This window comes from Salmo salar, chromosome 19 (assembly GCF_965601325.2).
Source record: "Salmo salar chromosome 19, fSalSal1, whole genome shotgun sequence".
NCBI classification, from domain to species: Eukaryota; Metazoa; Chordata; class Actinopteri; order Salmoniformes; family Salmonidae; genus Salmo; species Salmo salar.
In genome coordinates, this window is record NC_138309.1 from 54,341,316 (window position 1) to 54,363,215 (window position 21,900).

The window sequence follows — 21,900 nt, forward strand, 5'->3', positions numbered from 1 at the left end:
CAATTGACTGGAACTGCAGAAATATTACCTCTATTACCTCAGGTACAATATTAATACCAACCAAACCCTGAAGCAGTTCTGGGGGGGGGAAATAGGGTATCTATTTTAATCTCTCCATGATTTGATACAAAAGGCAATTTGTTAACTGGATTACAGAAAAAAAGAGTCAAAATGATTTTGAAGTGCAGAAAGGTAGTGCTGGCCACAGCCCTTCACTGTAATAGAAGGCTCTGTGGTGGTTGGCAGCTCAAGGCAGGGGCATCTTGTAGTCTGCAGGGTGGTTGGCAGCTCAAGGCAGGGGCATCTTGTAGTCTGCAGGGTGGTTTCCCTCCCGGAGCTTTCCGAAGCAGCCACGTATCAGATCTACTGCAGCGTTGACCGTGGAGCTGATCTCATCCTCTGTCCTGCCTCTCTTTGGGTTCACCTCCACCATGTCCATTGCAGACAGCATCCCTGTGGAGACAAAACACAGCTCAACACACACCTGACTGACCACAGACACTACATTGAAGCAGCCTCTACTGTGTGTGAGATCTCTCACCTGTCTGACAGATGTGCTCTGTGATGTAGACTCCCTCTCTGTAGGTCAGCCCTCCCACTACTGGGGTTCCTGTGGCCGGGGAGATGGATGGGTCCAGGGCATCGATGTCATAGCTCAGGTGGATGGGCTTCTTCACCCTGTTAAATCAATTCATTAAAATCCGTGTTTTGCCATCAGAACACGTCAATGCCCAATATTCACATTGATTTATCAGTGTCCGATGTAGTCTACCATGAATAGCAAGAAATTAAAACTAAAGTTTTGCGGTTATACTTCGAGAAGATGTAGTCACATGTCTCCTCCATCACTTTGGATATTCCAAGGCGATCCACCTCTGTCATGGAGTAACCTTTGATACCCAGCAACGTCAGGATATGGCTATAAATGGAAGAGTTAGTTTTAATTCTTCAGTAAACAAATGGATGTAGTGCAAGGTTATATAATAGGATTCAGAATGACAAGCAAAAACATACTGCTCTTCTGGATCCACATCTCTCAAGCCAATGTAGACTATGTCTTTGGCTGATACACATGGCTTTATCCAGGAGAAGTTGGGCAGAACTGGAATCTAATCAATCAAAGAAAAGGAGACAAGTCCGCATCTAGAACTGTAGCTCACACCCATGTAGAATTTTATGGCTGCAGGTAGCCTAGTGGTTCGAGCATTGGGCCAGTAACCGAAAAGGTTGCTGGATCAAATCCCCGAGCTGACAAGGTAAAAATGTGTCGTTCTGCCTCGGAACAAGGCAGTTAACCCACCTGTTCCCCGTTAGGCCGTCATTGTAAATAAGAATTTGTTCTTAACTGACTTGCCTAGTTAAATAAAAGGTTAAATAAAAATACTGTCACCACCTAAAACATAAACATAACTGATGACTATTCTCTATCAAAATGTTTCATTTTATAATCAATCCCTCTAACGTATGATGACCAAGGATGTGCACAGGAAGAGGAAGTCTTACAGTAAATCCTCAAAACTAACTGACATTGCACAACTGTGTAAATACTGGTATTGCGAATACCAAGGTGTGGCTGATCTAACATTTAACTCTGTTGCAGGGCAAAACAACCAAATGTTTTATGGTACAGTATTTGAAATATTAAAACTTGGGGATGCCTTTGGGGGGAATAGGAGGAGAGAGAGAAGGATAGAGAGATCACCTTGGAATGCAGCTCATGGATGAGGTAGGACATGGGCTGTCCGTGGATATTGCCTGTAGGGGAGGTCAGGGGTGTGTTGATGTCTGCATGGGCGTCCACCCATACCACACTGAGGTCCTTCTTAGCTGCTGCATGCCCCTGGATCGAGCCTATCGCCAAACTGGATACAATCATGAGTGAATTCCATATCATATTGTCAGGAAACACTCCCTGCCCACAATCCTGTGAATTTTGTCTGGTTGTTGACACTGGGCTCTTGCTCTAATATGGGTAGATATGACACACACACCTGTGGTCTCCTCCCAGCATCACACAGGTGTGTCCGTCATTCTTCACGGCGTGGACGGCAGCAGACAGACGTTGGTTGGCGCTGCCCACCGCTCTGGGACTCTTCACATTGCCTATGGGCTCATCGTTGGACACCTCCTCAAACGTCACGTTGCCATAGTCTTTGACTGCACAGCCTACAGAGGATGAGATTGGGCAACACAAGTCACCGAAGGAAATGTATTAGTCAATGCACTTACAGTAATCTGGTGTCAAAATTAATCAAGGAAGGAGCTCTCAATGCATCACTTTGAAAAGAAAAGCCACACACTCTCATTAATAAGGTATCAATGGATCACCATAGTAATTACAATTTACCATCCACGTACATCAGGGGTATCAAACTCATTCCATGGAGGCCCTAGTGTCTGCCGGTTTGGTATTTCCTTACAACTAAGACCTAGGCAACCAGATGAGGGGAGGTCCTTACTAATTTAGTGACCTTAATTCAGCAATTAAGTACAAGCGAGGAGCGAAACAGCCACTCGGCCCTCGGTGGAATGAGTTTGACATGTGATGTACATGTACATGTTATAACCTAGTCCCCTCAAACTCAACTCTGGACCTCGAAGCCAGTTCCACTGTATTTTCATTATTCCCCTCTAATCAGGGACTGATTTAGACCTGGATCACCAGGTGTGTGCAATTAATTAGCAGGTAGAATAGAAAACCAGCAGGCTCCGGACCTCGTCGGGCAGGCCTGTGCAATTCCAGTCCCCGGGGCCTGATTGGTGTCACACTTTCCCCCCCATCCCTAGCAAACACAGCTGATTTAAAATAGTTGCATTCTAAACTGAAGATCGTGATTATTGGAGTCAGGTGTGTTAGCTGGGGCTGGGGCACAAGTGTGACACCAATCAGGCCCCTGAGGACTGGAGTTGCCCAGGCCTGTCAGAGTTGAATAGCCCTGACCCAATCCTTGCCTCTAAGCTTATTTGCAATGTAAAACAACTCCTCCATTTTGCCTAGATGCAAATGAGCGCTCTCAAAATTTAAATAAATTACTTATTTTACTGTGCTTGTTACTATGTTAGTGATTTAGATGTCTGTCTGCTATTCTCTCTGTAGAGCACACAGGCAGGGTAAGCATTGACTGAGCACTTGTCTGTCCCCCCCCCCCCCCAAAGTGCCCTCAACTGTTGCTGGTGGGTGAGTGAGCACACTTTCACTGGCATGCATACTGTGTGCAGGAGGCTACCGTTGTCATAACCCAAACACACACACACACACACACATGGAAGAGGGAGTTATGCAAGGTCAGGAGAGCTAGGCCTATCAGATCCCTTGTGCTGTGTGCCATAACTAAAACAGAGAGGGTGCCTAGGATGTCTCTGATCTCACGTGATTGCACACAGGGGCAGAAGCTGACACTGGGACACAGACAGACAGATCTTGCTCACGTGTTGATCCCTCAGTCACTCTCACGCCTTTCCAGTAAAACTTCCCATGACTAAACACTTCAGAGGACAGGTCAGTCTCACTGGTAGTCTTTCCAAAGGACACCACTTCTGTCGGTGATACCCTGGTCTTGATCTCAAGTTTAAGTTCAGGTGTATTTTTCCCCAAAAGGATTCTCTTTGTACCCTAGCATATGTTTTGTCACTCATTCATATGGTTCAGAACTGCCCTGGAATTTAACCAGAGGAGGCTTGTGTGAGGAGCTATAGGAGGATGAGCTCATTGTAATGGCTGGAATGGAATTTATGGATCTGTATCAAATACGTCAAACATGGAAAAACACATCAAACATATGGAAACCCCCACATTGACTCGATACAGGTACCCCTGTATATAGCCTTGTTATTATTTTATTGTGTTACTTTAACAAAAAAAACATTTGTTTATTTTGCAAATATTTTCTTTACTCTTATTTTTCTTAACTTCAATGCTGGTTAAAGACTTGTAAGTAAGCAGTTCACGGTAAGTCTCACATGTGACATTTTTATTTATTTGATTTGTTTGACGCATTTGCTCCATTCCAGCTATTGAACAATGAGCCCGTCCTCCTATAGTTCCTCCCACCAGCCTCCTCTGAACTGAATGTGGTCATGGAAAGTAAATCATGCTGTTCGCTTGTGTAAATGCTATTGTCATGTGACACCAGGTTTGAAACTGACCCCCAATATGTTAAATGATTTATCTCAACACTTCTGCCCAGCCAAGTCAAAGAAAATGTTAGATATCTGGAGACTGATCTTGGAGAGATCACTTACTCATTTGATCAAATCAATAGCTTACTGATGCAACTATTGCAATTTGGGGATTTACAGGATAATTTCATCATCCCTCTCAGAAAACAGATTGTTAACAGATTCCCTTCACTGTACATTATCTATTTTCACAGTTTTACTCAGCGAAAGTGTCTTCAATTCTGCACTGTAGCTACCTATTGCCTACATTACAGAATGAGTGTAAAACGCAATATCGGGACGTCACCTTGCGCTCTGAGCTTTTCCACCAATCCGGCGGAGCGAATGAGTTCTGGTCCTTTCTCCACACCATCCCTCGGCTGCAGTATAGATAGATTAAAAGGACTGTGTATTATAGCAACACATAATATATCACAAATGTATAGTTTATTGTATCTGAACGGTAGTATATGAAGCCTATTCGATAACATATCGAATGGTATACCTATCAATAGCCTATAATAAATTACCTACAGTACACACCTGTCCTTTTGAAAAAGGCGCTCCAATAATTCCAACTGAGTGATGATGAGTTCGCTTATAAATTTGGAAGGCGAGTTGTAATCCTCTCGAGTTCTTTGTAAGGACCATTATCCTGTGTCGGGAAACACTGTACAGGAGCACAGAAGAGCCGCTTCTGCTTGCACTATCAAATTGTTCACTGAAATCAAAAAGGCACACCACACCGGCGTGAGCGTGGTACAGTAGCCTAAACCCAATTGGGAGCCTATGTCCGCTGTAACGGTCGGGTCTAGAGGTAAAAGTTTCGGCACCGCCCCAGCATCATCAAGGATTAGCGACTTTGTTCCACTCCGAATACAAAATTGCATAACCTAATCTTCCGCCTTGTATTTCACACCAGGGATATGGTCGATCTTCTCTGCAGGGTGTCAATAACTAAAAGTCATCCATTTACAGCAATAGCCATTTGCTTTCCAAACAGTTTTTCAGCGATTGCATATTTAAATATTGCGATATGCCTGGCTGGATCTCTGCTTTTCAGCTACAGTCGCAACTCAACAATCACCTATTTTGGTATTTGCACCCCGCTGTAGGCTATGCGATTTAAAACAGTCCACACCTGTTGTAATTCGGCGCATGTGACAATTATATATATATATATATATATATATATTTAAAGAAGCTAATGATCCTCTGTGACCAAATCATGCTTTCTGGTTTAGTGGCCAAGTTAAAACCAATGTATTTATTTCTGTAGAGACAGGAGAAAGCTAATTAGGCTATATAACTTTGGCATTTCAAATTACTTTAGGGAAAGCTTAGATCATCCTAGCCTTATGGGCACGCCGCCTATGCTTTTTAATGTGGCATAAACCCAAATCAGTCAATGTTTTCATCTGATTTTCAAACAATCGCTTAACAAATGCGCTCCTGTAGGCTACCCGCGTACGTTCGTCCATTCCCAAAATCATTTCAGCATCCAAAGTGCACTCGCCTCGGTCTCGGCCACCCATCTTCGCCTTGACAAAATGTTAGTGTTCTCAACCAACCACAACGCAATTTGGAGCGTATATACCACCCGGCATCCAGTCAATTCACAAAATGTTTATGCGACTGAAATGCAGTAATATCCTATAGTTTTTTGGGCATGTTGTATTAATTGTGATAGGCTCATGTTTTAACGGTATGGCGTACCACACTATTTACTTTGCCGGTACGCCATACCTGACTGTACCGCCTTTCACCCCTATACATATGACATTTTCATACAATGTAACAAAACCATGAATTAAATAGTTGCCATAAAAAGCTTTTCATTATGGGAAAACAGAAATAATAAAAAACGTATTCCTATTCTCATTCCCACATCATACATCTTTGGCTAAGCGTTTATTATCCTACTGCTAGAGATCCATCCTACATGTATCAGATATCGATATGATTGAGGCCGGGTTGACACATGGTTCTGGGTAATGGCTAAACAGATAATGGCTAAACTGGGGACAGGGGCTGACGCTCAGGCGTCTGATGGAGGGGGACTACAGTGGGCTAGGGGCCGATCTGGGCCCTTGTTTGGTGGTCAGGAGGTGGGGAGTGGGACGCAGATTAGAAATAACTCAGAAGAGGCTCTCCCAAAATGGTCTCCATCTCGTGGATGACCGGTAAGCAGGGAGAAGGTCAAATCAAATGTTATGTCACATGCACCGAATACAACAGGTGCCAATACAACCTTACCATGAAATGCTTACTTACAAGCCCTTAACCAACAATGCAGTTAAAAATATTTACTAAATAAACTAAAGTTCAAAATAAAAAGACCAACAATAAAATAACGAGGCATATATATATATATATATATATATATATATATATATATATATATATATATATATATATATATATATATATATATATATATATATACACCAAGTCAAAGTGTGGGAGTAAAGGTAATTCGAGGTAATTAGGTGATATGTACATTACCAGTCAAAACTCATTTAAGGGATTTTCTTTATTTTTACTATTTTCTACTTTGTAGAATAACAGTGAAGACATCAAAACTATGAAATAACACATTAGTAACCAAAAAAAAAAGTGTTAAACAAATCCAAATCTATTTTATATTTGAGATTCTTCAAAGTAGCCACATTTTGCCTTGATGACAGCTTTGCACTCTCATTCAACCAGCTTCATGAGGTAGTCACCTGGAATGCATTTCAATTAACAGGTGTGCCTTGTAAAAAGTTAATTTGTGGAATTTCTTTCTTTCTTAATGCTTTTGAGCCAATCTGTTGTGTTGTGACAAGGTAGGGTTGGTCCCCACAGGTGGCCTTTTGGTAGGCCATCATTGTAAATAAGAATTTATTCTTAACTGACTTGCCTAGTTAAATAAAAGGTTAAATAAAACTAAATACAGGAGCATAGTCCTATTTGGTAAAAGACCAAGTCCATATTATGGAAAGAACAGCTCAAAAAAAGCAAAGTTCCTTGGTGCCCTCTTCTCAACTGTCTTGGTGTGTTTGGACCATGATCATTTGCTGGTGATGTGGACACCAAGGAACTTGAAGCTCTCAACCTGCTCCACTACAGCCCCGTCGATGAGAATGTGGGCGTGCTTGGCCCTCCTCTTCCTGTAGTCCACGATCATCTCCTTTGTCTTGATCACGTTGAGGGAGAGGTTGTTGTCCTTGCACCACACAGTCAGGTCTCTGACCTCCTCCCTATAAGCGGTCTCATCGTCGTCGGTGATCAGGCCAACCACCATTGTGTCATCGGCAAACTCATTGATGGTGTTGGAGTCGTGCCTGGCCGTGCAGTCATGAGTGAACAGGGAGTACAGGAGGGGACTAAGCCCGCACCCGAGGGACCCCGGTGTTGAGGATCAACGTGGCAGATGTGTTGTTGCCTACCCTTACCAACTGGGGGTGGCCAGTCAGGAAGTCCAGGATCCAGTTACATAGGGAGATGTTTAGTCCCAGGGTCCTTAGCTTATTGATGAGCTTTGAGGGCACTATGGTGTTGAACGCTAAGCTGTAGTAAATGAACAGCATTCTCACGTAGGTGTTCCTTTGTCCAGGTGAGAAAGGGCAGTGTTGAGTGCAATAGAGACGGTGTCATTTGTGGATCTGTTGGGGCGGTATGCAAATTGGAGTGGGTCTAGGGTTTCTGGGATGTTGTTGTTGATGTGAGCCATGACCAGCCTTTCAAAGCACTTCATGGCTAGAGACTTGAGTGCTACGGGTCGGTAGTCATTTAGGCAGGTTACCTTGGTGTTCTTGGGCACAGGGACTATGGTGGTCTGCTTGAAACGTACACGTTCTGGTAATCCGCCTGGCCCTGCGGCCTACTGAATGGTTAGCAGTTGATGATATTCTTCGATAACACAAACCCCAAAGCAAATGAGAGAAATAGATTTATTTGAGAAGGACAAATCATAGATGTTATGCTGGGAGATAGATGTTCAGTCTCCCCTGTCCTCAGCTTTTCTCCACAGAACAAAGGAACAGGATACATTTATAACCCCCCACCCTAGCCTGGGGTTGACCAATCAGAAGTCCTTGCAGTATAACTGGGCCAATGGCCAAAAACAAGTATCCTGCTTCAGACTCAATGTACAGACCAATGAAAATGTGGCTCACATAGCTCTGAGTCCAGGACTGACATTCCACAGATTCTATATAGCTGTTCAACTGAAGACCAACTATTTACAGTGACAATTCCCTATTGACCATTAGTACTCTCGTCCTCTGCATTGTGTATTTATCTTCAAAATATTCTTAGAATGTTGACCTGTTTAAAAAGGTCTTACTCACATTGGCTACGAAGAGCGTGATCACACAGTTGTCCGGAACAGCTGGTGCTCTCATGCATGCTTCAGTGTTGCTTGCCTCGAAGCACGCACAGAAGTCATTTACCTCATCTGGTAGGCTTGTGTCAATGGGCAGCTCATGGCTGGACTTCCCTTTGTAGTCTGTAATAGTTTGCAAGCCCTGCCACATCCGACAATCATCAGAGCCGGTGTAGTAGGATTCAATCTTAGTCCTGTATGCTTTGCCGGTTTGACGGTTCATCTGAGGGCATAGCGGGATTTCTTATAAGCAGCCGGGTTAGAGTCCCGCTCCTTGAAAGCGGCAGCTCTACCCTTTAGCTCAGTGTGGATGTTGCCTGTAATCCATTGCTTCTGGTTGGGGATGCATTTATTGATGAAGCCGGTGACATATGGTATCCTCGGGATGAGTCCCATAACATATCCAGTTTGTGCTAGCAAAACAGTCCTGTAGCTTAGAATCTGGTCATTTGACCACTTGCATATTGAGCGAGTCACTGGTACTTCATGCTTTAGTTTTTGCTTGTAAGCAGGAATCAGTCAAATAGAATGGTCAGATTTGCCAAATGGAGGGCGAGTGAGTGCTTTGTACACATCTCTGTGTGGAGTAAAGGTGGTCTAGAGTTTTTTTTTTTCTTCCTCAGGTTGCACATGTGACATGCTGGTAGAACTGAGTTTGCCTGCATTAAAGTTCCCGGCCACTAGGAGCACCGCCTCTGGATGAGCATTTTCTTGTTTGCCTATGGCTTTATACAGTCTTGCCAGCATCGGTTTGTGGTGGTAAATAGACAGCTACAAAAATATAGATAAATTCTTGGTAAATAGTGTGGTCTACAGCTTATCATGAGATACTCTACCTCAGGTGAGCAAAGCCTTGAGACTTCCTTAATATTTGATTTCGTGCACCAGCTGTTATTGGCAAATAGACACAGGCCACCACCCCTCGACTTACCAGAGGCAGCTGTTGTCTTGCCGATGCACGGAAAAACCAGCCAACTGTATATTATCCGTGTCGTTGTTCAGCCAAGACTCAGTGAAACATAAGATATTACAGTTTAATGTCCCGTTGGTAGGATATACTCACTCGTAACTCATCTATTTTACTATCCAATGATTGTACATAGGCCAATAGGACGGATGATAGAGGCGGGTTACCCACTCGCCGACAAATTCTCACAAGGCACCTGGACCTACATCCCCTGTATCGGCGTCATTTCTTCATACTGTTAGGTTCTATTTTTCTGTGTAAAAAAACTCAGACATTATGAAAGCTTAACCAAGTTTATTCTTCCCAGAGGATCAATACAGCTGCATTAGACAAAAACATTTTCACACAAGCACTGATATTTAACCGTTCCTCATAGGCTGAGTCTCCTACACATCTGTAATCAAATCAAATCAAATTTATTTTTATATAGCCCTTCGTACATCAGCTGATATTCTCAAAGTGCTGTACAGAAACCCAGCCTAAAACCCCAAACAGCAAGCAAAGCATGTGAAAGAAGCACGGTGGCTAGGAAAAACTCCCTAGGAAAAACTCCCTAGAAAGGCCAAAAACCTAGGAAGAAACCTAGAGAGGAACCAGGCTATGAGGGGTGGCCAGTCCTCTTCTGGCTGTGCAGGGTGGATATTATAACAGAACATGGTCAAAATGTTAAAATGTTAAAATGTTCATAAATGACCAGCATGGTCAAATAATAATAATCATAGTAGTTGTCGAGGGTGCAACAAGCACGTCCGGTGAACAGGTCAGGGTTCCATAGCCGCAGGCAGAACAGTTGAAACTGGAGCAGCAGCACGGCCAGGTGGACTGGGGACAGCAAGGAGTCATCATACCAGGTAGTCCTGAGGCATGGTCCTAGGGCTCAGGTCCTCCGAGAGAAAGACAGAAAGAGAGAAAGAGAGAATTAGAGAGAGCATATTTAAATACACACAGGACACCGGATAAGACAAGAGAAATACTCCAGATGTAACAGACTGACCCTAGCCCCCCGACACATAAACTACTGCAGCATAAATACTGGAGGCTGAGACAGGAGGGATCAGAAGACACTGTGGCCCCATCCGATGATACCCCCGGACAGGGCCAAACAGGCAGGATATAACCCCACCCACTTTGCCAAAGCACAGCCCCCACACCACTAGAGGGATGTCTCCAACCACCAACTTACCGTCCTAAGACAAGGCCGAGTATAGCCCACAACGATCTCCGCCATGGCACAACCCAAGGGGGGGGGGGGCGCCAACCCAGACAGGAAGACCACGTCAGTGACTCAACCCACTCAAGTGACGCACCGCTCCCATGGACGGCATGGAAGAACACCAGTAGGCCAGTGACTCAGCCTCTGTAAAAGGGTTAGAGGCAGAGAATCCCAGTGGAAAGAGGGGAACCGGCAAGGCAGAGACAGCAAGGGCGGTTCGTTGCTCCAGCCTTTCCGTTCACCTTCACACTCCTGGGCCAGACTATACTTAATCATAGGACCTACTGAAGAGATAAGTCTTCAGTAAAGACTTAAAGGTTGAGACTGAGTCTGCGTCTCTCACATTGGTAGGCAGACCATTCCATAAAAATGGAGCTCTATAGGAGAAAGCCCTACCTCCAGCCGTTTGCTTAGAAATTCTAGGGACAATTAGGAGGCCTGCGTCTTGTGACCGTAGCGTACGTGTAGGTATGTACGGCAGGACCAAATCGGAAAGATAGGTAGGAGCAAGCCCATGTAATGCTTTGTAGGTTAGCAGTAAAACCTTGAAATCAGCCCTTGCCTTAACAGGAAGCCAGTGTAGGGAGGCTAACACTGGAGTAATATGATCAAATTTTTTGGTTCTAGTCAGGATTCTAGCAGCCGTATTTAGCACTAACTGAAGTTTATTTAGTGCTTTATCCGGGTAGCCGGAAAGTAGAGCATTGCAGTAGTCCAGCCTAGAAGTAACAAAAGCATGGATTAATTTTTCTGCGTCATTTTTGGACAGAAAATTTCTGATTTTTGCAATGTTACGTAGATGGAAAAAAGCTGTCCTTGAAACAGTCTTGATATGTTCTTCAAAAGAGAGATCAGGGTCCAGAGTAACGCCGAGGTCCTTCACAGTTTTATTTGAGACGACTGTACAACCATCCAGATTAATTGTCAGATTCAACAGAAGATCTCTTTGTTTCTTGGGACCTAGAACAAGCATCTCTGTTTTGTCCGTACAAATATCGTTCTTTACTGTTAGGCAGGACACTAGTGAAACAGGACATAAACCTTTATTTCTCCCTTAAGGTGACCTGACCTCAACCCCCCTCCATCACTAATCCATGGCTCTCTCCCCTTATCAATGCCTGCCACATGTAATCGCTTCCCTGCACTCAACACATTCCAAGCTTAAATTGCACACACTATATACCTTCCTACTATAAACATTAACTTCTTGTGTAGACCATCTAAACCTCAGCCTTCCATCAGTGACATGGATAAGTATATTTTCATATTCTCAGAACCCAACAATACGAATAATGGGGATTTGGGCCTGGTCGGGTATCTGGAGTAAATCCTTCACGTCCAACTCGTTAAAGAAAAAAATCTTTGTCCAGTTCGAGGTGAGTTGTTGCTGTTCTGATATCCAGAAGCTCCTTTCGGGTATAAGAGACGGTGGCAGAAACATTATGTACAAAATAAGCTACAAACAACGTGAAAAAAACCAAATAGCACAATCGGTTAGGAGCCCTTAAAACGGCAGCCATCTCCTCCAGTGCCATTCTTTCACAAAATGGTGGCCATCGACGAAGAAACCTTTCACTAACTACCTTAAACACATCAATACGTAGCTTCCATTACCCAACCCTGCTATTACCCACTTTCTTCAACCACCTTGGAGGCACATTAGAGGGAGGTTTGCATTCTGCCAAACCATACATTATGAGCAACGCTCCTTTTTAGCAACGCTACAGGAAAAAAAAAAAAAAGTGCCAGCAACCGTTTGCTATCACATTATAGCTACAGATCATAATACAATATGCCCATTTGAAGAGGCTTTCCACATCTGTTGAAGTGGAATGAAACAATGTTGCACAGAAAAAAGATGGACAAACAGGCGGACAGGTCTTAATATGCTAACATAACAAAACAGTACAACAGCGGCGATAGAAAACAGGTTGTGTACAAGCTATGACACAGTCAACCTACCCTCCATGAGTTCAGGAAAGGAATAGCCTCTGGCAGGAGGACCATGTAGTCCTCCCTCGGATTAGTTAGGCAGCTCCAGCAGGGCAGAGAATCGCACCTGACGAGGGGAGGGGACAACACAGTCACTGGATGATCACTCCTGGTCCTGGAGAGCTGCAGGTGGGTTTTTGTGCCGACCCAGCACAAACACACCAGCTAATCATGGTCTTAAAAAGGTCCAATGCAGATGTTTGTATCGCAATATCAAATAATTTCTGGGTAACATTTAAGTACCATACTGAGATTATTTGAAATTATTATTATTATTATTTTCAAAGCTTCTTAGCAAAGAGCAATTACTTAAGCAAGAATTTAGCAAGGACTGTCTGGGAGTGGTCTGAGTGGGGATGGGAAAACTGAAAATGAGCTGTTCTTGTCCGAGAGGTAACAAACTCTAGTCTATTAACTAATTTACCACCTGGTGGGTTTTAGTGCCACCATGGAAGGCCAAAACTCCACCTACCAAAACAGGACGAAAGTTTTTTCAAACAGCTCTTACTCTAAAAGGGCATTATCATTTTCACAATTTAACAGTATTATTCATACCTCAGTGTGGAAATATATATAAAACAGGAAAATTACATTTGACTGCACTGGGCCTTTTATGATTAGTTGAATCAAATGTCTGTTGGCACTAGACTGAGACAAAAAGCCAGAACATCATGACACTCTTCAAGACCAGACGTGGAGAATTGATGAAGAGAACTAATATGAAAGAAATCCAGAATCCAACTTCGGGATCAACATCAGCTGTGTGTACAGCCTTCTCATGTCCCAGATATCTCACCTTGGCCGAGCTGTGTCGTGTCTTCAGCAGGATCTTGTAGTTGAGGGTCTACCACCGAGTGTCGTCTACTACGGTAAAGCAGAATTGGCCCACGCACAGCACCAGGTGCTTGGTGACTCTGGTCTGGTAAACCTCTTCTCCACCCAGGGTGTTCTCCAACTATACACAACTATATATTAGGAAGTCCCTCAGTTGTAATGGTGGCCATTTTTGTGGATGAGTCCTTTATTAAAGTAATGTGAGGGACAAGTGAGGCTGATCGACCAGAGGGGTAATGAGGACGTTGGCTCTCTCCGTGCTGACGAAGCGCTTTGTATATTTACGAGAAACAAGCAGATCTTATGGAGGCAGTCCAGTATGTACTCCAGCAGCGGGCAGCTCTTCTCAATGTTGTCCTCTGTGTCAAAGAAGGCTTCGTCTGAACGAGGGAAGGAATGCATGATGAGACAAAATAAGCAAAAAATATTGCCTGCGTTTATCCTTCACATTTGTTATTAACAACCAGCAGTGAACCTGGAAAATCCCCATCAAGCATGACTTTTGTTTTACAGCAAAGCCAAATTAATCCAGACCCTTTTTAGAGATCTTAGATGAACAGACAGTGTGTAGCCACACAGGAGAGAGCAGAGACCCACCTGTCTTAGTGATGTTGGTCTGGCGGAGCAAGTCAGAGAAGGGCTTGACCAGGTGACCGGCGGGCGAACAGGATGGAGAGCCCCTAGGGGCTAGAGCCTGTCTGCGATGCTGTCCGACAGGCGGTAGAAGGTCAGCAGCCTCAATCGAAGAGATGCATTGGAACCAACAGAAAAATCATGTCTCTAGCAGATATAAAAGTTGCAGTTACACTGATCTATGGCTGTTGGGAATCAGCTAACCGTCAAGATTAAAAAAACAAAAACATAGTTGGGATCATAAGGACTCTTACTTTGAAGAACAGTGGCCTGAAGGAGACTTCAGACATCTTCATGACCAAGGCCAGGAGACAGTCAATCAGATAGCCCTCCATCTCCTTAGTCTCCTCCAGATCACCCTGCAAAACAAACACAGCAGTCAAAACAAAGCGATGTGTTTCGGACAAACGGTAATCAATTCATGGGACAGAACCAGACCTGGCAGTGTTGGGCCCGGAAGTCCAAAGAAATCAGGAAGGACGTGAGCTCTGATTGGTGGGAGGTCAGCTGATCCTTCTCCATGTGACCAACGTGCTCTTTCAAGATGCCCATCAGGGGATCAAGCTGGCTGTGTGAAAATGAAACACTCATAATTGTACCAAATCAATACCGTACATGACCACACAGTGTGAACATGTTATCCATTATGTATTTACTCCATCCTTACATATCACACAGGCTACTGCAGGTTAGGCACCCCCCATACCTGTTTGGAGTCCATTTATTCTAGTACTTTTTCGAGGGTTGGCAGCAGGACCCTGGGAGGGAACCTTGGTGGCCACGGTGGTCCTGAGGTATGCCAGTCACACGGCCAGCTGTGGGGTGGTGGTGGCCTTCTCTGCAACCCGCCTCAGTCGAGCCACATTACACTGTTACACCGGCACATCATTTCAGTATAACACGTTCCATTAGATGTATTATGTAAAAAAAAAAAAAATGGATTTTTATGTATGGGATAGTAGACGTCACTTGTTGTCCCGGTTGATGAAGTGAGGCAGGGTCTCAGTGACACGTTGCAGGGCTGTGACGTCACTCAGCATGTAGATCTCATTAGCAGAGAGGAAAGAGGTGATGTCTAGAGTCTGCAGCACTGCCGGCATCAGCCTGACAAAACAGGAGGATGGGGAAGGAGACTACAGTCACCAACAGTGACTAGTATACCTACGGTGTATTATGTGTCAATATTTTGGGGACAACCTGACATGTTCTATTCAAGTGTTTGTAGGAAAACTTGAAATATGAGTAATTGAGCTACCAAATGCACTGGTCTGTGAACTGTGTTTCCTGTATCTACTGTAAACACAGAAATGTAGTCTGTGTACCTGGGTAGTTGTGGGATAGCGAGGGCCTTCAGAGTGCTGGCCACCTTCAAAAAACACACACACACACACGTTCAAAAGTTTGGGGTCACTTAGAAATGTCGTTTTTTAAAGAAAAGCACATTTTTAGTCCATTAAAATAACATCAAATTGATCAGAAATACAGTGTAGACATTGTTAATGTTGTAAATGACTATTGTAGCTGGAAACGGCTGATTTTTTATGGAATATCTAAATAGGCGTACAGAGGCCCATTATCAGCAACCATCACTCCTGTGTTCTAATGGCACGTTGTGTTAGCTAATCCAAGTTGATCATTTTAAAAGGCTAATTGATCATTAGAAAACTCTTTTGCAATTATGTTAGCACAGCTGAAAACTGTTGTTCTGATTAAAGAAACAATAAAACTGTCCTTCTTTAGACGAGTTGAGTATCTGGAGTATCCACATTTGTGGGTTCGATTACAGGCTCAAAATGGCTAGAAACAAAGAACTTTCTTCTGAAACTCGTCAGTCTGTTCTGAGAAATGAAGGCTATTCCATGCGAGAAATTGCCAAGAAACTGAAGATCTCGTACAACGCGGTGTACTTCTCCCTTTACAGAACAGCGCATACTGGCTCTAACCAGAATAGAAAGAGGAGTGGGAGGCCCCGGTGCACAACTGAGCAAGAGGACAAGTACATTAGAGTGTCTAGTTTGAGAGACAGACGCCTCACAAGTCCTCAACTGACAGCTTCATTAAATAGTACCAGCAAAACACCAGCCTCAACGTCAACAGTGAAGAGGCGACTCCGGGATGCTGGCCTTCTAGGTAGAGTTCCTCTGTCCAGTGTCTGTGTTCTTTTGCCCATCTTTTCTTTTTATTGGCCAGTCTGAGATATGATCTACGGACAATTCCTTCAACCTCATGGCTTGGTTTTTGCTCTGACATGCACTGTCAGCTGTGGGACCTTATATAGACAGGTGTGTGCCTTTCCAAATCAGGTGGACTCAAATCAAGTTTTAGAAACATCAATCAATAGAAACAGGATGAACCTGAGCTCAAGTTCGAGTCTCATTGCAAAGGGTCTGAATACTTAGGTAAATAAGGTATATTTTTTATAATTAGACAAAATATCTAAAAACCTGTTTTCGCTTTGTCATTATGGAGTATTGTGTGTCGATTGATGAGAACATTTTATTTAAATACATTTTAGAATAAGGCTGTAACGTAATTTTTTTTTGAAAAAGTCAAGGGGTCTGAATATTTTCTGAATGCACTGTATCATGCCAACCAAAACTTCATATAATTAACATCCATAGCTTAATAGATAATGAGTGGAAGTGAGACAATGGGACAGGTCGTAGCTATCCAACATCACCGACCGCTAGTTGGTTGACTTAATGGTGTTGTTGATGACCTGAAAGCTCTAGGCGTCGTCCAGACACATGATGTTGGTGCCCATGAACATCAAGGCCTTAAGTGCAGGACTTTCTTCTGGAAAAGGATGGGGCGGAGTCAAGAGGGCATTGGGAGCACACTTTCGACTGGAAATGGTTCTGTGATGGCTGAGAGATGCTCCACGTTGAACTCATCCAGCACATCTGTGTGTGGAGGACAAACAGTCAGTCACACACACACACCCTGAAAGCCTTGGGGGTGCTCCTGGGCTAAAACAGGGTCTCCCCGTCTCCTCACCTTTGCTGACGGGTCCTCCGTCAGGGGAGAGCTTCTGGCAGATGTTGAACAGACATGGCCTACATGCTTGGCGTACTCTAGCTTGTCTTGCTCAACGGTTGACGTCTCCAGGCACCTGAGTGGCCAGACAGGAACATCACTTGGTCTACGTCCCAACATCCATTGTAGTATTCTAAATAGTATGCTAGTGTAGGGAATTGGACACATGGCTGGCCTAGCTAAGGCCAAGGCACTGAGAGACAGCGTTGCTGGTTGCACCTAAGAGAGGAGGCTGACGAGAGCGGGAACTAGCATCTGAGGCCTCTGCAACTTCTTCTTGTGCTGCAGCAGCTCTAATATGAGTCACCCTCTCCCAGGACACAGCGCCCTCTTCTGGCACTGCCTGAGCAGTGTCCTGGCCTTCCTATATAAAAAAGGCACAGAAACACAGTGGCTCAAGTCAAATTGCATTACAATCACCTCAATGGTTGCATCTAGCTAGGTCTTATTGTTGGCCCAGTTAGAGTAGATGTTCCTCACCTCTGCAGCATCTTGCTCCTGCGGGTCTAGTTCGTTAGCCACTAGCATTCTGTCCAGAGCACTCTACAGTGATGGATAGCATTAGCATCTAGTGTGGTGCTAGCGAAATATGACTTCCCTGTAGATGCAGTATGCAAAGGTTCCTCCTTACCCGTTTGAAGACACTGACAATGGTCTGGGCACAGGCAGCACTCCTGCTCTCCACCAGCAGGTCAAACCCCCAGGAGTCTCTGCTGGACCTTCTCATCTCACAGAGCTGAGTAGAATGCCTTGGTGATGTGACAAACAACAGGGTCATGTTCAGTATAAGCAAATGGGAGGAAATATTTTGAAACAGATTATTATTATTTATTATATATTTTTTTAAAGAGGGTTGTCATTGGAGAATTTTCTAAATGTTATATTTTTCTGTTTTGTGCCTACAATATTGTAAATAAGTAGCATACAGCTATTGCATCACAGAGTATGCTGCTACAGTAGCGTAGCTGTTATAGGGCGATGATCTGGAAGCAGGGGATATCAGGGTAGGGTTTAGACACTGCCCAGGGCCTCGATGAAGAGCTCCATGCAGGCCTGGTCCTTCACCAGGTGGGGGGCTGCCTGTTCATTGTACTTCCCCAGGACCAGCTGCATGAGCAGGGCCTTTGTCCTTTAGAACGGTGGGTTTCTCCGGCCCGCTCTGCTCCAGCAGGCTCTCCAGAACTGGCATTAGAACAGGCGGCATAGACTGAGGAGAAAAGGAGACAGGAATATAGAATATATGGCTTTACAAAAACCTCCAACACCCAGATAAGAGTTCCCATATAAAGAGCCCTCCGAGTTTTTTCCTCATCTTTCATATTCCAGCAAGAACTTCTTAAATGTCTGTTGTCACTCCCTGTCCACTCACCTCTCCCCTCCCAGTATGGTTTTGGAGGTGTAGGCAGGGCAGCTGGCCACCTGGACACTGAGCAGCAGCTCCTCCAACCCCACTAGCAGGTGTTGTCCCGGGCCTTGCCTGTCCCTGTTACAGCCTCCTCACAGAACTTCCCCATGGACTACAGAAACACATCAATTTGGAAAGAATGTGTATAATAACATTTTATGTGAATATAAAACAAAATAGGTGTGTGTATATGATTTATTTTGATACTTTGTACCAACAATGCTTAATTGAGAATACAAATTAAGTATTCACGTGTGTGTGTCTTCCCTCTCTCACCTGGCTGAGTTGAGGTCAGTGATGAGCTCCTCGGTAGTCCTCAGCAGCCTGTCGATGGTGGGGTGAAAGGGAGAGCTGTCCACCTGGGCCAGGGTCTGTAGGGTGGCTGTGGCTGCCCTCCTCACCTCACGGACAGAGGAGCTCAGACAGGCCAGCAGGGAGAGCACCACTATGGAGGGAAGAAACATTTACAACTTTGTTACCAATACACCAGTAATACTACAGCCACTTGTTTAAATATCTTCTACTGCAGTGTTTGTGAGCACTTGGGTTTTATTACACCGTCACAAACAGATCAGGCAATAAGCTTAACGTACCACAATACTGTAGACACAGTTCTCTCCCCCTAGACCACTGATAAACCCCAGGTCATTTTCAGACTGTGCCAAACTCTATACATGAAATAAAATACAATGAAATGATCCATGTCTGGCTAAAATATAGATTACACCAATAAGGCTACCAGGTGATGAGCCCGATGCCAGCAGTGTGAGGGTCTTCCCTGGCTGGGCGCTGAGGAGGGCTCTGCCCACAGAGGGCCTGGGTCTGCAGGATGGCATTGATCTTACAGTCCAGCTGGTCTCCTAGGTTACTGCCATAGCCTCACACCAGACACAGGAACTTGGAAGAGCTCCAGGGGATAACTCAGGTGGACCTGGGACAAATGGAGGGGGTTGAGGAATGGAATAATGTGGACAAAGTGAGACAGTTGATCGTAAAAACGGGAGATTGCTTTGTTTCGCCTACTTCCAAACACACTGTACCTTACATTATTATTATCATCATCATCATCATCATCATCGTCATATTGTAGCATACCTAGAGGAACGATGGACTATCCGTCGAGTGATGCTATGCGCCAATGAGTTGAGTGAAGCATCCGTCTGTGCACTGAAATCCATTGTGTAACATATCAAGTTTCAGTACCTAGAAAAGTAGCTTCATCAAGGCCCTGAAGCCGGCTGCAATGGTCCCCTGGCTTTCCCAGTGACGATGACATCAAATACGCGACACAGCAGTCGGCGGTAGCAGCATGTGTTGGTGTCCAGCTTCTCTGGGTTCCACCATGTCTCACTTGACAGGAAACCCAGACAGGGAGCAAGTCATCTGTCAGCCTCTTTCCTTCTTACTCAGTGTGTGACCAAGTGGCTAAAGTAACTAGTGATATCCAGGCCTTTACTTGAACATGATGAAAAACAATATGCAGCCAATTGCTTTTGAAAAAGGAACATTTTTGAAGGAAGCGTTGTGGCACTTGAGGCTGGATAGGAGTCCTCTGAGCAGTGACACCAGCAGCACCCCATACTCTGTCTCTGTGCCCTGCCCTCTACAGGTACTCTTCCACGAATATCCTCCTGCTGCAGGCAACACAAGAGGAAAAGACGGTAAACCATTTCAGACCAGTACAGAAAAGCATACAATGGGTTAAGGAATTGGAGGATAAAAATCGTAAAAAGACGTAACGTAAATATCCCAAAAGGAAACCTCTAATTGATGTAGTTCTACAAACTGCCACCCCCACTCACCTGAGGCACGTCTTTCTGGGAAAGTTCCAGTATTGCAGGCTCCAGCAGGGAGTAGACACACTGGGCGGTGTGGAGGTGCTGGGTTTCACTCATGTCCCCCAGGCCCTGCAGTAAGGTCTGGCTCAGCACCATGAACGCTGCCCTCTCCTGCAGGCTGCCCCCCTGGACCGCTACCACCCCAGCCAGCTTCAACCAGCTAGAAGACATGCAAATGAGGTCAAGGGTGAGTTGTGTTACTTATGACAATTTCCTCTTGAAACCAGCATGTTAATCCAAATTTCGAGCTGCAAAAAGGGATATTACCTGAGCTAGATCAAAGAGAGATCCAAAAATCATCATATCAGTTTCAGGAAACCGAGGCAGGTTTGTTTCAATGGCACTTTGGAAACGCCAACAAATGTTTACTAATCACTCACAGCATTGCGTTTGGAGAAGGGGTCCATGTTAGACAGGTTCTTGGTCAGTGTTGAGATGCTGGTTGGCTGAGAAATCCTCTCCATCACATCCTTGAGTGCTGAGAGCAGATATAGGATGTAGTAGGTACACAGACAACCTTACTGTCTGGAAGTCAATAATCCTAACAAGCAGAACTTTATATTAGTGGCAGCGAGTTTAGAGTATACCTGATACCACTATTTACAAAAGTATCCTCCATAGCATTCTCAGTAAGCCATTTCCAAGTGTTATCAAAGACAAAGAAAATGACCTTTATTATGAAACTCCATGTTCTTATGTGTTTACCATCGGCCCAGCCCTGAGTGTGGTGGTGCTGGTATAAGAGGGTGGAGACTGGGCCACACAAGTGGCCATCTGGAGGTCTGGGGAGTCGGGCAGGGCCGAGGTGACCACAAGGAAGGGCAACAGATCCCCGACGACACAAGCCCTCAGGTCAGAGATCCCCTCAACCAGTCTGGGTTCCTCCAGAACCCTCACTGCCTCCTTCAACTGTGGACACCTATGAGGAAGCAGATGGAAGCCATTCACTATCATACTATGGAGATATCTGGGGAATTGATGTACATTTCAATAAGGTGAGAACAGTACTAACCAGTTCCCAGCCTTTGAGAGGTCTACACATGGCAGCAGTGAGTAGACATGAAACAGTGTCCTCTGGATCAAGAAAGAGCTGAGGGGGATATATAGGATAAGTTAGGTTTAATCCTAGTAGATTCCAATATGAACGTACCTGAAAGTCTAATGTTCCAGCCACTCACCTCCAGAGCCTTCAAAGCTGCAGCCACCACCTCGGGGACGTCCTCCTTCATAAATACCGTAAAAATAATTAAGTATTTTAAATGTTTTGGGTTGGGGGAAACCCCGCCTAGCGAGGGCTGCATGCTACGCCACTGTTTATAACTATAAGTTAAGTTTAACTATAAGAAATCTAAGATGTGTCAAATGATATCCAGTGCAGGCTTCGGTTATGCATTTGGTTTGCTAACTTGCTAGCTAAGTGGCTAGATTTCAAGATCAATCTTCTTGGTTAGAGCA

The 21,900-nt window shown here is 44.5% G+C and overlaps 2 protein-coding genes and 1 non-coding gene across 12 annotated transcripts; all 3 read right to left on the minus strand.

The window, feature by feature from the left end:
• Positions 1-80: 80 nt before the first annotated feature.
• On the minus strand, positions 81-5,275 carry LOC100500786 (arginase-1). Of its 2 annotated transcripts, XM_014158368.3 has the most exons (8): positions 4,702-5,275; positions 4,466-4,538; positions 1,992-2,166; positions 1,703-1,862; positions 1,015-1,109; positions 815-919; positions 542-678; positions 81-453 (listed from the first exon to the last, which is right to left on the minus strand). In XM_014158368.3, the coding sequence occupies exons 1-8, from the start codon at positions 4,807-4,809 to the stop codon at positions 290-292; spliced, it is 1,017 nt and encodes a 338-aa protein (XP_014013843.1). In that variant the 5' UTR covers positions 4,810-5,275; the 3' UTR covers positions 81-289. The 2 variants fall into 2 exon arrangements, with proteins under 2 accessions (XP_014013843.1, XP_014013844.1); XM_014158369.3 differs by lacking the exons at positions 4,466-4,538; positions 4,702-5,275 and adding an exon at positions 2,348-2,571.
• A 4,493-nt stretch (positions 5,276-9,768) lies between these two features.
• Positions 9,769-21,535, minus strand: LOC106579042 (HEAT repeat-containing protein 1). 9 transcript variants are annotated; one of them, XR_014381632.1, is made up of 19 exons: positions 21,458-21,535; positions 21,151-21,364; positions 20,826-20,923; positions 20,410-20,605; positions 19,703-20,241; positions 19,347-19,538; positions 18,884-19,052; positions 18,572-18,719; positions 18,129-18,409; positions 17,834-17,951; positions 17,164-17,566; positions 15,489-17,069; positions 14,873-15,270; positions 14,605-14,734; positions 14,421-14,525; positions 14,131-14,269; positions 13,496-13,913; positions 12,670-12,766; positions 9,769-10,378 (listed from the first exon to the last, which is right to left on the minus strand). XR_014381632.1 is itself a non-coding variant. In XM_082965786.1 (19 exons), exons 14-18 carry the CDS (start codon positions 14,716-14,718, stop codon positions 13,544-13,546), a joined length of 564 nt encoding a protein of 187 aa, XP_082821912.1. In that variant the 5' UTR covers positions 14,719-14,734; positions 14,873-15,270; positions 15,489-17,069; positions 17,164-17,566; positions 17,834-17,951; positions 18,129-18,409; positions 18,572-18,719; positions 18,884-19,052; positions 19,347-19,538; positions 19,703-20,241; positions 20,410-20,605; positions 20,826-20,923; positions 21,151-21,364; positions 21,458-21,535; the 3' UTR covers positions 11,572-12,766; positions 13,496-13,543. The 9 variants fall into 9 exon arrangements, 1 of the variants encoding a protein (XP_082821912.1); XR_014381631.1 differs by lacking the exon at positions 9,769-10,378 and having other exon boundaries at positions 11,572-12,766; positions 14,873-15,035; positions 15,136-15,270; XM_082965786.1 differs by lacking the exon at positions 9,769-10,378 and having other exon boundaries at positions 11,572-12,766; positions 13,496-13,654; positions 13,819-13,913.
• Positions 19,138-19,267, minus strand: LOC123729072 (small nucleolar RNA ACA64). The gene has a single exon (XR_006760851.1). It is a non-coding gene; the product is annotated as a small nucleolar RNA ACA64 (small nucleolar RNA).
• Positions 21,536-21,900: the final 365 nt, after the last annotated feature.

Bases quoted from the DNA above. Each gene is read 5' to 3' on its own strand.
- LOC100500786 (XM_014158368.3), bottom strand. From the start codon at position 4,809: ATGGTCCTTACAAAGAACTCGAGAGGATTACAACTCGCCTTCCAAATT. The intron at 4,539-4,701 runs GTGTGTACTGTA...TCTATACTGCAG, and splicing joins CGCCTTTTTCAAAAGGACAG to CCGAGGGATGGTGTGGAGAA. The intron at 920-1,014 runs GTATGTTTTTGC...TTCCATTTATAG, and splicing joins GATGTGGATCCAGAAGAGCA to CCATATCCTGACGTTGCTGG.
- LOC106579042 (XM_082965786.1), bottom strand. From the start codon at position 14,718: ATGGGCATCTTGAAAGAGCACGTTGGTCACATGGAGAAGGATCAGCTG. The intron at 14,526-14,604 runs GTCTGGTTCTGT...TTTGTTTTGCAG, and splicing joins TCCGGGCCCAACACTGCCAG to GGTGATCTGGAGGAGACTAA. The intron at 14,270-14,420 runs GTAAGAGTCCTT...TCTTCGATTGAG, and splicing joins TCAGGCCACTGTTCTTCAAA to GCTGCTGACCTTCTACCGCC.